This window comes from Phalacrocorax carbo, unplaced genomic scaffold (genome assembly GCF_963921805.1).
Source record: "Phalacrocorax carbo unplaced genomic scaffold, bPhaCar2.1 SCAFFOLD_159, whole genome shotgun sequence".
Lineage (NCBI taxonomy): Eukaryota > Metazoa > Chordata > Aves > Suliformes > Phalacrocoracidae > Phalacrocorax > Phalacrocorax carbo.
The window spans coordinates 6,200-19,466 of NW_026990313.1; the positions used below are offsets into that span (position 1 = coordinate 6,200).

A 13,267-nucleotide genomic window follows, 5' to 3' on the forward strand; every position below is an offset into this window, starting at 1 on the left:
ATACTTTAAAATAGTAGGTTGCTTTTGTGCCCAATTTCTGTACAGGGCAGGAGGGTCTCAGCCTTTTGCATTTCTTGTATTTTGTGTGTCCTCTTGTTTATGGCAGTACATAAGCTAGTGATAAATTCCTCCCCAGTGTTCTGTGATGCAGGATTAATTGGTCACATACTGATCTTACCAAATTTTGTTACTTTGTACATTACAGTGTACAGAGGTTTGGGATTAATCAATGAAGTAATGAAGTGTTTAGGGAAGATTGCTGTTACTTATGTTTCCATTGTACTTTTGCAGTATTCCTATTCTTCTTGCTGCCCATTGCTTCCTCAAACTACTATACCACCAAAGATATGTCCCCAATGACAGACCATAATGGAACTCTGTAGGAATTATAACAAAGAGTGGAGATGTTCTCGGTGTTTGGTAGAATTAATTCCAATGCACAGCATTCTGTTCTGAATACACATATTTAGATCTCACTTTGCAATTATGCTTATGTTTTCCACTGAAGTCAGGAATTCTAGGCTTTTGAAAAGACAGACAACTGTTTCCATTTTAAGGGGTTTTTAAATTGCTGGTAATGAAACTGTCAGGACTTTCTCAGCTTCCAAGAAGGTTAGAGTGGGTCTTATAGAAGCAGAAACCACTGTCATCTGTTTGTAAGTTTCAGTGCATGAATGTTTGGGAGTAATGTGGTGGTTGTTCTAGCATATAGCTGCTAGTCTCTGAATGAGACAAACTTCTTAACAACAGTTATCTCCTGAGTAATGGAAAAGCCTAGAGGACAAAGTCCATTGAAACAGTAGTCATTTGTCAGAAGGTTGACTGTAGCATTGATAACAGCAACCTGCAAGTTATGTAGCTAGGGCTTTCTTTGAATCAAAATTGCCTTGATGCCTCTTAAATGTTGAGTTTTAGGATGCAGTAATTATGGAATTTCTGGAAATCATTAAGTCATGTGATAGGAAGCTTGGTGTTAATATATTTTCAGAATTCACTGTGGCATTTCTGTAAAAACAAAACAAAAAATTCCCCAAACCAACCAGAGAAAAACAAAACAAAACAAACCTCTGCCTCTTTCATTCTCCTTTCCTTGTTTTTCTTGCAGAATTTTCTAATAAAAAAGATCATTCCTGAACCATGGAGGTGCTGCAGTGTGATGGCTGTGATTTCCGAGCTCCATCCTATGAAGATCTAAAAGCTCACATTCAGGATGTTCATACTGCTTTTCTGCAGCCAACAGCTGTCTCTGAGGAAAACCCTAGCCAGCCAAGGTCTGGCTCCATGAATGCTAGCAACCAGACCGAGACTGAATTTTCTTCTGTAAAGGATGAATTTACAATTGCAGATGAAATAGGTAAACCTCAACCCTAAGCCCCTATCTCACATGTGACTTATTTCAGTGTATTTTAATTGATATGTTTCAGTGTGATTTTTAAAAACTGTTATCTTTATCACTATGGTAGTGAAATGAATGTTGTTTAGTTACAGCCATATTTTTTCTGTAAATGCAAACATGTGGATTTTTCATCTTGCTATTTTTCACATGCTTCCTCATACTGCTTCTTTTCCTTGCTTTACACCACCATGAGCTCTAGAAGAGTTTTGAACTTTATTAGCATACCTTTTTATTTCAAGAAGCTTATTTTGGAAATTGTCTATCCCAAATTATATACCATCTGTTAGTTTTCTGTCCATTCTCATATGCACAGGTCTAATCATAAATAAGTGAGGGAATCCTGGTGTGATTAATGTGTTCAGGATGTGTGTGTATTCATATGCATACAGGGTAGATGGGGGACTGATTAATTTTAATTATTTACATATTTACTTTTTAATTCTTATTTTAGGGCAAAATACAACAACTCAGATGGGGACTGGAAGTTATTATAGCCAGAGACAAAGTTTGTATGGTCAACATATGGCTCCAAATCCTAAACCAACAAACAAGTTTTTCCAGTGCAAATTCTGTGTGCGTTACTTCCGATCTAAAAACCTCCTCATAGAGCACACTCGCAAGGTTCATGGAGCACAAGTTGGGGGGAGCTCAGTAGGGTCACACGCTGCTGGATCCTTAAATTACAACATCGTGATGCATGAGGGGTTTGGCAAAGTTTTCTCTTGCCAGTTCTGCACCTACAAATCACCAAGGCGTGCAAGGATTATTAAGCACCAGAAAATGTATCACAAAAACAATCTGAAGGAGAGTTTAACTCCTACTACTACCTCTGCTGTATCTGAATTGACATCTGCCTCTGCTCCAGTGCAGGAACCTTGCAAGGAATTGCCTGCAGAGGTGGTAGAGCGGAGCATTTTGGAGTCCATGGTCAAGCCTCTAACAAAGTCCAGGGGCAATTTTTGCTGTGAATGGTGCAGTTACCAGACACCTCGAAGGGAGCGCTGGTGTGACCATATGATGAAGAAGCACCGCAGCATGGTAAAAATACTGTCAAGTGTGAGGCAGGAACAAGACAGAGCCAGTGCGCCTGATGTGCAGAGTAAGAGTGCCAGGAATGCCTCCCCAAACTCTAATTATATCTCTATGAATATGACAGGACGTGATATGTTGAATGCTGATGTCTCAAACTTCAGAAGCTCTACAGGAAATTCCCTTATCAGGCCCGACTCTTCTATATCCTCTAAGTTTTCTTCTGTGTCTTATTCTCAAATGAAGTCTAAATTACCTCACAACTCAGACATAGTTAATTTGTCTGACAGATCCTGCTATGGAGTTGCTGACATGACAAATTCTTCTGCTGACTTGGAAACAAACAATATGCTAAATGACTCCAGCTCAGATGAAGAGCTAAATGAAGTAGACAGCGAGAATGGCTTGAACTCTGTGGACCACCAGACTTCAGGAATATCTGCAGAGCAACTGATGGGTTCTGATGGCAACAAGCTGTTGGAAACTAAAGGAATTCCCTTTAGAAGATACATGAACAGGTTCCAATGTCCTTTTTGCTCTTTCCTCACAATGCACCGCCGAAGCATCTCCCGTCACATTGAGAATATCCACCTGTCTGGGAAGACAACTGTATACAAATGCAGTGAATGCCCTTTCACCTGTAAGAGTTTGTTAAAGCTTGGAGCTCATAGGCAATGTCATGCAGGTACAACATCAGACTGGGACACTCTGAATTCTCAGAGTGAAAACATTGTCTCCTCTTTGAATGACAACATGGTTTCTTATGAAAGTGGAAATATAAATGGAAGGAAGTCAGCTGGGATGACAGAAACAGTGCAGCAGCAACAGCAGCAGTTGCCTCAACCCCATTCACAGCATCCTTATAAGTGCACAATGTGTAACTATTCTACCACTACTTTGAAAGGCCTCAGAGTTCATCAGCAGCACAAGCACTCATTTTGTGACAACTTACCAAACTATGATGGACTGCCATCCAACATGCCACAAGAGAGCGAGACAGATGCTCTCACATCTGTCAGCACAGTGAAGAAAAGCCAGACCTCAATTCTTGGTCTCTTGTCTAAAAATAACTTTGTTGCTAAAGTCGCTCGGAAGGTGTCAAATGACTGCCCTTTGGATCTCTCACCAGTGAAGAAAAGAACTAGAATTGATGAAATAGCAAGCAACCTGCAGAGCAAAATAAACCAAAACAAACAGCAAGAAGATGCTGTGATTAATGTAGAGGATGATGAGGAAGAGGAGGAAGATGACGAGGTGGAGATAGAAGTGGAATTAGACAGAGAAGAAGAACAAACAGAACCAATAGTAGAGGTTTCTAGTTCTTATGCACCCCAGCAAATGTGGGGGAGAGAGACTAATGATTCCCAGAAGGATGCAAACTTCAGAATCATGCATCATGATTATAATTCCACCAACGGAACAGAGATTGAGCTCACGTTATCTGAAGATGAGGAAGATTATTTTTCTTCCATTAACATGAAAGACCAACAGAGCCTTAATGACTCTGTTCTGGGAAGCCAGCCAAATATGTATGGCCCTGATCAGAACAATGAAAATGTGGAGATTACTGACTCTGGCAGGCTTTACTATTGTAAACACTGTGATTTTAGCAACAAATCTGCCAGGAGTGTTAGTACCCACTACCAACGGATGCACCCCTACATAAAATTCAGCTTTAGGTATATCTTGGATCCCAATGATCACAGTGCAGTATACAGATGCCTTGAGTGTTATATTGACTATACGAACTTTGAAGATCTGCAGCAACACTATGGAGAGCATCATCCTGAAGCTATGAATGTATTGAACTTTGATCACTCTGATCTGATCTATCGCTGTCGCTTCTGTTCTTACACTAGCCCAAATGTTAGAAGTCTGATGCCGCATTACCAGAGAATGCATCCAACAGTGAAAATTAACAATGCAATGATATTTTCAAGCTATGTTGTTGAGCAGCAAGAGGGGCTTAACACAGAGTCTCAAACACTGAGAGAAATCTTGAATTCTGCTCCAAAAACTATGGCAACCTCCACCCCCATGGCTCATGGGACTACTGTGCCAGCAAGTTTTAACAAGACTGCCACAAAGAGCTTTAGTCCTGAATGTGAAAATCAGAAGGCACCTTCGGTCAATTCTGTGGTTGTTTATGACTGTGATGTGTGCTCATTTGCAAGCCCTAACATGCATTCAGTTCTGGTGCATTACCAGAAAAAACACCCTGAAGAAAAAGCATCATATTTCAGAATTCAGAAGACCATGCATATAGCTTCTGTTGACAGGGGCTCTGCCCTGGCTCAAATGTCTTTTGAGGTGGGGGTGTCTGTCTCCTCAAAACTGTCCAATTTGGCTTCTCAACCTCCACACCCCCCCCCAATGCTGCCAGACCTTGCTCCTGAACTCTACTATTGCAAACACTGTTCATACAGCAACCGTTCAGTTGTGGGAGTGCTTGTCCACTACCAGAAAAGGCATCCGGAAATAAAGGTCACTGCCAAGTACATCAGGCAGGCACCCCCTACTGCAGCAATGATGAAGGCTGGTGAGCTGCCACCTGGGATTCAGAAACTGCCAGTGTCAGTGCAGCAGTTGAGCCAGGGAAGTTCTGAGAGCTCTGTGAATCCCCTTGAGAACGAAATGTTCTTCTGCCAGCACTGCGATTATGGAAACCGGACTGTGAAAGGTGTGCTCATTCATTATCAAAAGAAGCATCGTGATTTCAAGGTGAACGCAGATGTGATTAGGCAGCATACAGCCACCATTAGAAGCCTTTGTGATCGTAACCAGAAGAAATCATCTGGCAGCATGCCTGCTCACACCTCCAGCACTGAACAGGACAAGACAAAGCTGAGAACCCTCAAATGCAGGCAGTGTGGCTACACATCACCTTACTTCTATGCATTGAGGAAGCATATTAAGAAAGACCATCCATATCTGAAGGCTACAGTCACATCCATTCTGAGATGGGCATTTTTAGATGGCTTGATAGAAGCTGGTTATCACTGTGAATGGTGCATTTATTCACATATGGAACCAAGCGGTTTGCTTGTACATTACCAAAGGAGACATCCTGAACATTATGTTGACTATACATATATGGCAACTAAACTCTGGGCAGGTCCAGATCCTTCTCCTACCCTAGTGATGCCAACAGAGGCAAAGACCTATAAATGCAGAGACTGCATTTTTGAAGCATCTTCCATTTGGGATATTACTAATCACTACCAGGCTTTTCACCCTTGGGCTATGAATGGGGATGAATCTGTACTGTTAGATATCATTAAAGAAAAAGATGCTGCTGAGAAAATTGGCACACAGCTTGATGAAGTTAGGGCCAGGATTAATTCTGAAAATGAAGTAACATCACAGATGGACCAGGATGTGGAGGATCCCAGCCTTTCCCAGGAAAAAAAAATTCAGCTGGCTTCTGCAAACCCTGCTATCTCCTCCACTCCCTATCAGTGTACAGTTTGCCAGTCTGACTACAATAACTTGCATGGCCTCCTGACACATTATGGCAAAAAGCATCCTGGCATGAAAGTAAAAGCTGCTGACTTTGCACAGGACGCAGACATTAACCCAGGGGCTGTGTACAAGTGCAGACATTGCCCATACATTAACACACGCATTCATGGTGTCCTCACACATTACCAGAAACGGCACCCATCAGTAAAGGTCACTGCTGAAGACTTCGTGCATGATGTGGAACAGTCGAATGACATTGCCCAGAATGATATAGAAGAGACCAGTAAGATTTTCAAGCAAGGCTATGGTGCATACCGGTGCAAACTATGCCCTTACACCCATGGCACACTGGAGAAGCTCAAAATTCACTATGAGAAATACCATAATCAGCCTGAATTTGATGTTTTTGCTCAGTCCCCACCAAAGGTGTCCGCCTCAGTGGAGCCAGACATAGTAATTGAAATCAAGGCCTCCCCAGAAATTGCTTCTGATGGTGTTGGAGAAGTCTGTATCTCAGCACCTCATTTCTCCAGTTCTCACTTAGTGTCTCACACAGTGTTCCGGTGTCAGCTCTGCAAATACTTCTGTTCTACCCGGAAGGGGATAGCCAGGCATTACCGCATCAAACATAATAACGTTCGGGCACAACCAGAAGGCAAGAACAACCTCTTCAAGTGTGCTTTGTGTTCCTACACCAACCCTATCCGCAAAGGGCTTGCAGCACACTACCAGAAAAGGCATGACATTGATGCTTACTACACTCATTGTTTAGCAGCTTCCAGGACAGTAAGTGACAAACCCAATAAAGTGATCATTCCATCTCCTCCCAAAGATGACACTCCTCAGTTAAGTGAGGAGCTGAGGAGTGCTGTGGAAAAGAAGAAATGCTCGCTTTGTTCCTTTCAATCTTTTAGCAAAAAAGGTATTGTGTCCCACTACATGAAGCGTCACCCTGGTGTTTTCCCTAAGAAGCAGCATGCAAGCAAGCTGGGGGGTTACTTCACTGCTGTGTATGCAGATGACCATGAAAAGTCGACTCCAGCTGAGGAAAGGAATGACTTTGAAAAGCCTGAGGTGGAGAGCGAGGCTCAGGAAACTGAGTGGCTTCCTTTCAGATGCATAAAATGTTTCAAGCTATCCTTCAACACAGCAGAGCTGCTGTGCATGCATTACACTGACCACCACAGCAAGGATTTGAAGAGCGACTTTACCATATTGGGAAGCGGCACCCGCTCTCATAATGCTGTCTACCGGTGCAAGCACTGTGATGCTAAGTTGCATAGCATGGCAGAGCTGACCTCACACTTGAATAGTCACAATGAGGAATTCCAGAAGCGTGCCAAACGTCAGGAGAGGAGGAAACAACTTTTGAGCAAGCAGAAATATGCAGATGGTGCTTTTACAGATTTCAAACAAGAGAGGGTAAGGATCTGTGTGTCTGGTCTCCTCCTCTGCTTCCTCTCCCCAGGGAGAAAAACAAATCAAAAGCTGTTCTCCTATACCCCAAGAGGCTCCTTATTACTAATACCCACTTGTATGTTCTCTTTGACAGCCAAATGAACGCAGGTTAATGAGTGACTCAGCATGTCAATGGGCTCTATAAGTCAGTTACATATTCTGCTTTCATTTCCTTCATTCTTCACCTATTCCTAGGCTCCATGGGAAGCTCTGCTCCTTCCAACTGTTTCCTTCAGGATTTTCCCTTTCTTCTACCCTCCCACCATTATGGATGGCTATCTGTATCTGACAGTTATTTATTCTTCTATTGCAAGGCTGCTGTTTGTTTTTTCATCGATTCTTTAGCAAATGTCCCATTCTACTGCTCATCAATATACCTTGAAATAACACACCAATTTTCTTCTCAAGCTTATCTATTTCAGTACATTTTCTGATAAAGAACCTGATGTTTATGTGCATCTGTCCAATAACTTCAAGCTTTGGGCAAGCGTTCCTGTGAACAGAAGACCAAATTCTGCTTCTCTTTTCTATACCTTTCTCCCCATCTGGAGTAACTCTACTTTGGGTGGGGGGGGAACTATGAAAGAGCATGGTTTGGTCTTGTAAGTTAAAACTGAACGGTCTTATAGGGGACTACTATTATGTAGAGGCTCAAGGATTTTCCTGTGCACATGTCCCGTCCACCTATTTTAAGGGCTTTAATAGAATTCAGTGCAAATTGAGGTTGAAGTTTTGCACAATAGCATGTTGTAATGGGTTGATCTTGGCTGGACACCAGGTGCCCACCAAGCCGCTCTATCACTCTCCCTCCTCAGCAGGACAGGGGGAAGAAAATAAGATGGAAAAGAACCTGTGGGTCAAGATAAAGGCAGTTTAATAAAGCAAAAGCAAATGCCTCATGCAGAAGCAAAGGAAAACAAAAGATTTATTCTCTACTTCCCATCAGCAGGTGAAGTCCAGCTACTTCCCGGGGGGGGGGGTAGGGCTTCAGTACATGTAGCAGTTGCTCCAGAAGACAAACTTTGTAATAACAAATGCTGCCCTGCCTGCCCCCCCCCCCCCCCCCCCCGGCCCTTCTCTTAGCTTTTATTTCTGAGCAGATATCATATGGCATGGAATATCCCTTTGGTCAATTTGGGTCAGCTGTCCTGGCCATGTCACCTCCCAAGATCTTACCCACCCCCAGCCCAAACTACTGGCCTTTGGGGGTGAGGGGGGGAATGTTGGAGAGATAGCCCTGATGCTGTGGGAGCACTGCTCAGCAGTAGCCAAAACACTGATGTGTTATCAACATCTTTCTAGCTACCAATACAAAGCACAGCACTATGAGGGCTGCTACAGGGGAAAGCTCCATCCCAGCCAGACCCAATACACATATGTACACTAAATGCAGTTTCCCTTGAGGTGCAAAATCTGGTCTAGGTATATTCCTAAAAGTGAGATATCAGAAGCATGTTTCAGTATTACATTAACTCATGTGCTTCAATAGGTTTTTGGACACTTGGAAGATGCTTCAAAACTTAAGGAGACGAAAGTAGTTGGCTACAAATGTAAATTTTGTGTGGAAGTTCATCCAACGCTTCGTGCCATCTGTAATCATCTCCGTAAGCATGTCCAGTATGGGAATGTTTCTTCTGTGTCAGCTACAGTAAAGGTGAGAATTCTGTGAACTGAGAGCATTTTTTATTTGATATTAAGGCCTAACTGAAAGCCTGTAGAGGGCTCCCATGGAGTCAAATGGGTTTGGGGTTGGATATTCTGAACAGTTAAGCATGACATTCTAATCTAATTCTTCAGGTTTCTGCAGCACAGCTTGTTTACTTTAAGATGTTTTGACTTTCTTCTGCTCTTCATCTGGGGCACAAAAACTACTTAATTCTCATTTCTTATTTGCCACAAAGGAATTGATATCACAGATGACTGAAAGGCTTGATTTATGAGCAGGAGCTTCTCCCTCAGCTGTTCTGGGCTACTTTTCTGCTTTCTTAGACCCTTAAAGTGTGGGGGTTTTCTCTCTTTTTTTTTTTATCCAACCCACATGCAAAAGTGAAATTATAGTGTTGCAAACACATATTCAGATAGTCACATGAGTCAGGGGTCCAATTCAAGTGGTTAATTGTAAATGTGCTGCTGTTTCCTCCCTATGCAAGTGGAGACCACCTAGAATGTCTCTGAGGACAGGCTGTGCTCCACAGACAGCTTTACAGGATATCAGCAGGGGGAGTGCAGTAAGGTTGCAGGAACTGGTTGTGCAGTTCTCCTCCTTTTCTTGCTGCAGTGAGTGCTCAGCAAAAATCTCACTTTGCAGTCCGTGACCTAAAGCGTGCCTATTTCATGACATCAACTGTGTGCTGTGTAAAGTAGCTGAGTCCTTCAGAGTCTAAGTGGTTCTACCTAAGAGCTTTCATTGTCCTTCCACTGACCTTCCTTTAGCTTATCCAGTACTACTGACAGAATGGGAATGCTTCCTTTCTATCAAATTGTTCCTGCTCTTTCCCTGCTTCTCAAGTAATGTTTATGTGGGGTCAATAGCATCTTTTGACCCAGTAGATACTAAACAGCAGGGAACAAAAATGAAAATCCAAGACCCAAAACACATGATATAAATATACTTTTCAGTTTTTAATGTTGCTGCAAAATGCGTGCTATGCTAATTAACACTTAGGAAAGGGACCAAGAGATGGGTTGTTTGTTTTTTAATGTATATACATATATATATTAAATTAAGGACTAGGCTTGCTTGATACAGAAAGTCATTAGTGTAGTATGGTAGGGATACCTTTAGAAAGTGAATGCAGTGGGAAACCTAGATATTAAAAGTAATACACAGGAGAGACTGAGGGGCAGAAGGGAGAGAGAATTGATGGCTTGGGGGGGTATGTGTTTTTTAGCAGGAAGCTGAAGATTCTTCAAGCACAGCTTTGGAGGGTTTTGAGGGAGCGAAAGACCCTGGCAGTGTGGAATTTACAGAAGCTGAATCTGGAGCATCCTTGGAAGATGAAACCAGGCTTGGGGGCTACCACTGCAGCCAGTGTGACCGGGTTTTGATGTCTATGCAGGGTCTGCGATCTCATGAGAGGAGTCACTTGGCGCTGGCCATGTTTACCCGGGAAGACAAGTACAGCTGCCAGTATTGCTCCTTTGTCTCTGCTTTCAGGCACAAGTAAGTTATGGTTTATTTTCAACAGAAGCACAGACTAGCATGACTGGTTTTTTACATTGGTTGACATTGAAGGAGAGCACGCTCAATTTGATTTCAAGCTACATTTTTCTCTTTCTCAGGATTTAGGTATTTTCTATGCCCCCAAACTTTGCCATTGCCTGTGATTATAAAAAGTCCCATTTTTATATCTTCTTGAATTCAAGTTCTCTTTTTGTTGTGTGTAGGGGAAATGGACACCAAGCAAAAGATGCCCACCACTTATGCAGTCCTGTCAAATGCATGAAATTAAAAAAGCCATAAAGAGGAAAAAGTATTTTTCACCAGCCTTCCATGTAACTACATTATTTTTAAATAGTACTGTGACTCTTATTTGATTGACAGAGATTTCATTTCTAGTGTTGAACCATCACAAACCAATCTTAAAGTTAGATGATTTTTTCTTATTTGTGTTATGCAATTTCAGTCTATGGACATGGTCTTCACATCAGTGTGGTATACTTGAAGTGGGTTGAGGAAATAACTCCTTATCTGATGTGACCCATGAAAAATGCATGGTCATAATAAACAATAAAGGTCCTCATTACTTATTTCTTTGCCTACAGCTGGGAAGCTTTAGAATTCTTTTAATCATATTTATTCATGGCTTGCCACAAAGAAATGAGGTTTATTGGATTTTTTTTTTTACTGGCATCCTAGACTGACAAACGCATGTACATGTTTTCTGTAGCTTCTGGGGAGAAAACTGCCCCATCCCCCTTCCCTACCTAAAGAAGAGAGATCCAGGTGCTTGTTTAACATAGGCATTGATAGCACTGTCAGTGACATCCTTAAATTGGGTGAAGTTGTCACTGTTCTGTAATTAAAAGCATGTGGGAAAGAAAGCATGATATAAGAAATATTTATAAACCCTTGTGTTAGAAAAGCAGCATTTCTGTCAGTATCACAGCATGGTTCCTATGTGGATGAGCAGCAGGGGATAAGAGTCCAAGGGCTGGGCAGGTGTTGTGGTTTAGCCGGCAACTCAGCCCCACACAGCCACTCGCTCACTCCCCCACCAGCAGGATGGGGGAGAGAATCAGAAGGGTAAAACTCGTGGGTTGACATAAGAACAGATTAATAATTAAAATAAAACAATAACAACAGCAGCAATAATGCAATGAAAAGGGAAAACAATGAGAGAGGCACAAAACCTGAGGCGGGGGGAAGGGGCAATGAATAACCAAAACAAACAGCACATGACGCAGCAGCTCACCACCCGCCGACCTGACACCACGAGTCCGCAAGCCACAACTGCCCCCTCCCGCACACCAACTGCCCCAGTTAATACACTGGTCATGGCATCACATGGTATGGAATATCCCATTGGCCAGTTGGGGTCAGCTGTCTTGGCTGTGGCCCCGCCCCTCCCGGCACACATGGGTCATGTGCACTGGGCTTCATCTGGATCTTTGGATGACTGTTCATTGTCCAGGTCACCATAAATCACCTCAAGCATGGCTAATTCCCTCAGGTACTGGATGCCTTTCTCCATGGTCATCCATTTTCCTAGATGATATGTAACATCTTCCTTGAAGAGGTACCTTTCTCTCACACCGGACAGGAGCCGCCTCCAGAGGCTGAGGGCTTGTGTCCCTTTTCCATTTGCTTTGTCAATGCCCCCTTCCCCAGAAAGGGATCCCAGTTGTTTGGCTTCTTTTCCCTCTAATTCCAGACTACTGGCCCCGTTATCCCAGCATCAGAGCAGCCAGGTGACAGTGTGCTCACCTGAACGATGGCTGAAATCTTTTCACATATCTTGCAACTCACTCAAGGACAGGGATCGGGTGGTCTCTATTTCATTTATGACTTCTTCCTCCTCTTCTCCCCGTGACGGCCCTGCTTCTTCATCATCCCTTTCTAAACGAGTTGACGTCCGCTTCCAAGATTTCTTCTTGTGTATGGGGGTGACCGATACTGGCACGGGTTGATTCTCTGAGTCAGCTCCAGTACTTGTCATGGGGGTTTGAGTAGTCACAGTGCCTGTCACTTTGGCTTTCTGGCTCCAGGACAGGGAAATCTATGGGGAGGTAATGATCAGGGTGGAAACAGGGAAGTTGGAGAAGTGGATAATAGGGATATGGACAGGGATGCTGAAAGTGAAGGGGGGAATTTCAGTGCAGTAGCAGGAAGAACTAGGAGAGGGGGTCAGTGCTACAAGCGCCCTTAAGGCAGGCTGTGGGTCCGACAGGAGAACCGGTGTGGGTTAAAGTACCCTCCTCGGTAGCAGACTTAAGGGCTTGGAAAGAGATGGCTGTAACATATAGGGAAGACCCAGAAAAGGTGGCAAAGGTATTGGAAACTATTGTGGGGAATCATGATCCAGAGTGGAAGGATATACAGGTGATGTTGAATACATTGTTGACATATGAGGAGCAGAGGTCTGTTGTGGTTAAGGCTAGGGAAGAAGCAGAGAGGGTTCACGCTCAGGATGCACAGGCAAGAAGATTGGAGGATCATTTTCCCCACCACCAACCCGAATTGGGACCCTAACAGTCAGGCACAAAGGTTATTGTTAAGTGAATATCAGAGGTTGATATTGTTCGGTGTAAGGAACACGATTCTAAAACCGAAAACCTTGTCAAAATTCTATCAGTTGGTACAAGGGAAAGATGAAACTCTGTCGGCTTGCTTTGAACAACTATGTGATATGGCTAGGAAATGGATGGATTAGGATCCGGAGAGAGAGACCGATGCACTAATGTTTGTGACTTTGTTTGTGG

General features: G+C 43.1%; 1 protein-coding gene across 5 annotated transcripts in view; it reads left to right on the top strand.

Moving 5' to 3' along the window:
- The first annotated feature begins 1,084 nt into the window (after positions 1-1,084).
- Positions 1,085-13,267, top strand: part of LOC135310998 (zinc finger protein 462-like) — a 77,944-nt gene continuing 65,761 nt past the window's right edge. For 2 of the 5 annotated variants that reach the window (XM_064440141.1, XM_064440144.1), the window contains exons 1-4: positions 1,086-1,354; positions 1,848-7,309; positions 8,835-8,999; positions 10,237-10,508. In XM_064440141.1, coding sequence (XP_064296211.1) covers positions 1,138-1,354; positions 1,848-7,309; positions 8,835-8,999; positions 10,237-10,508 — 6,116 coding nt within the window. In that variant the 5' untranslated portion in view covers positions 1,086-1,137. Of the gene's footprint in view, positions 1,355-1,847; positions 7,310-8,834; positions 9,000-10,236; positions 10,509-13,267 lie in introns of all 5 variants that reach the window. The other 3 variants (XM_064440146.1, XM_064440142.1, XM_064440143.1) reach the window with 3 other exon arrangements.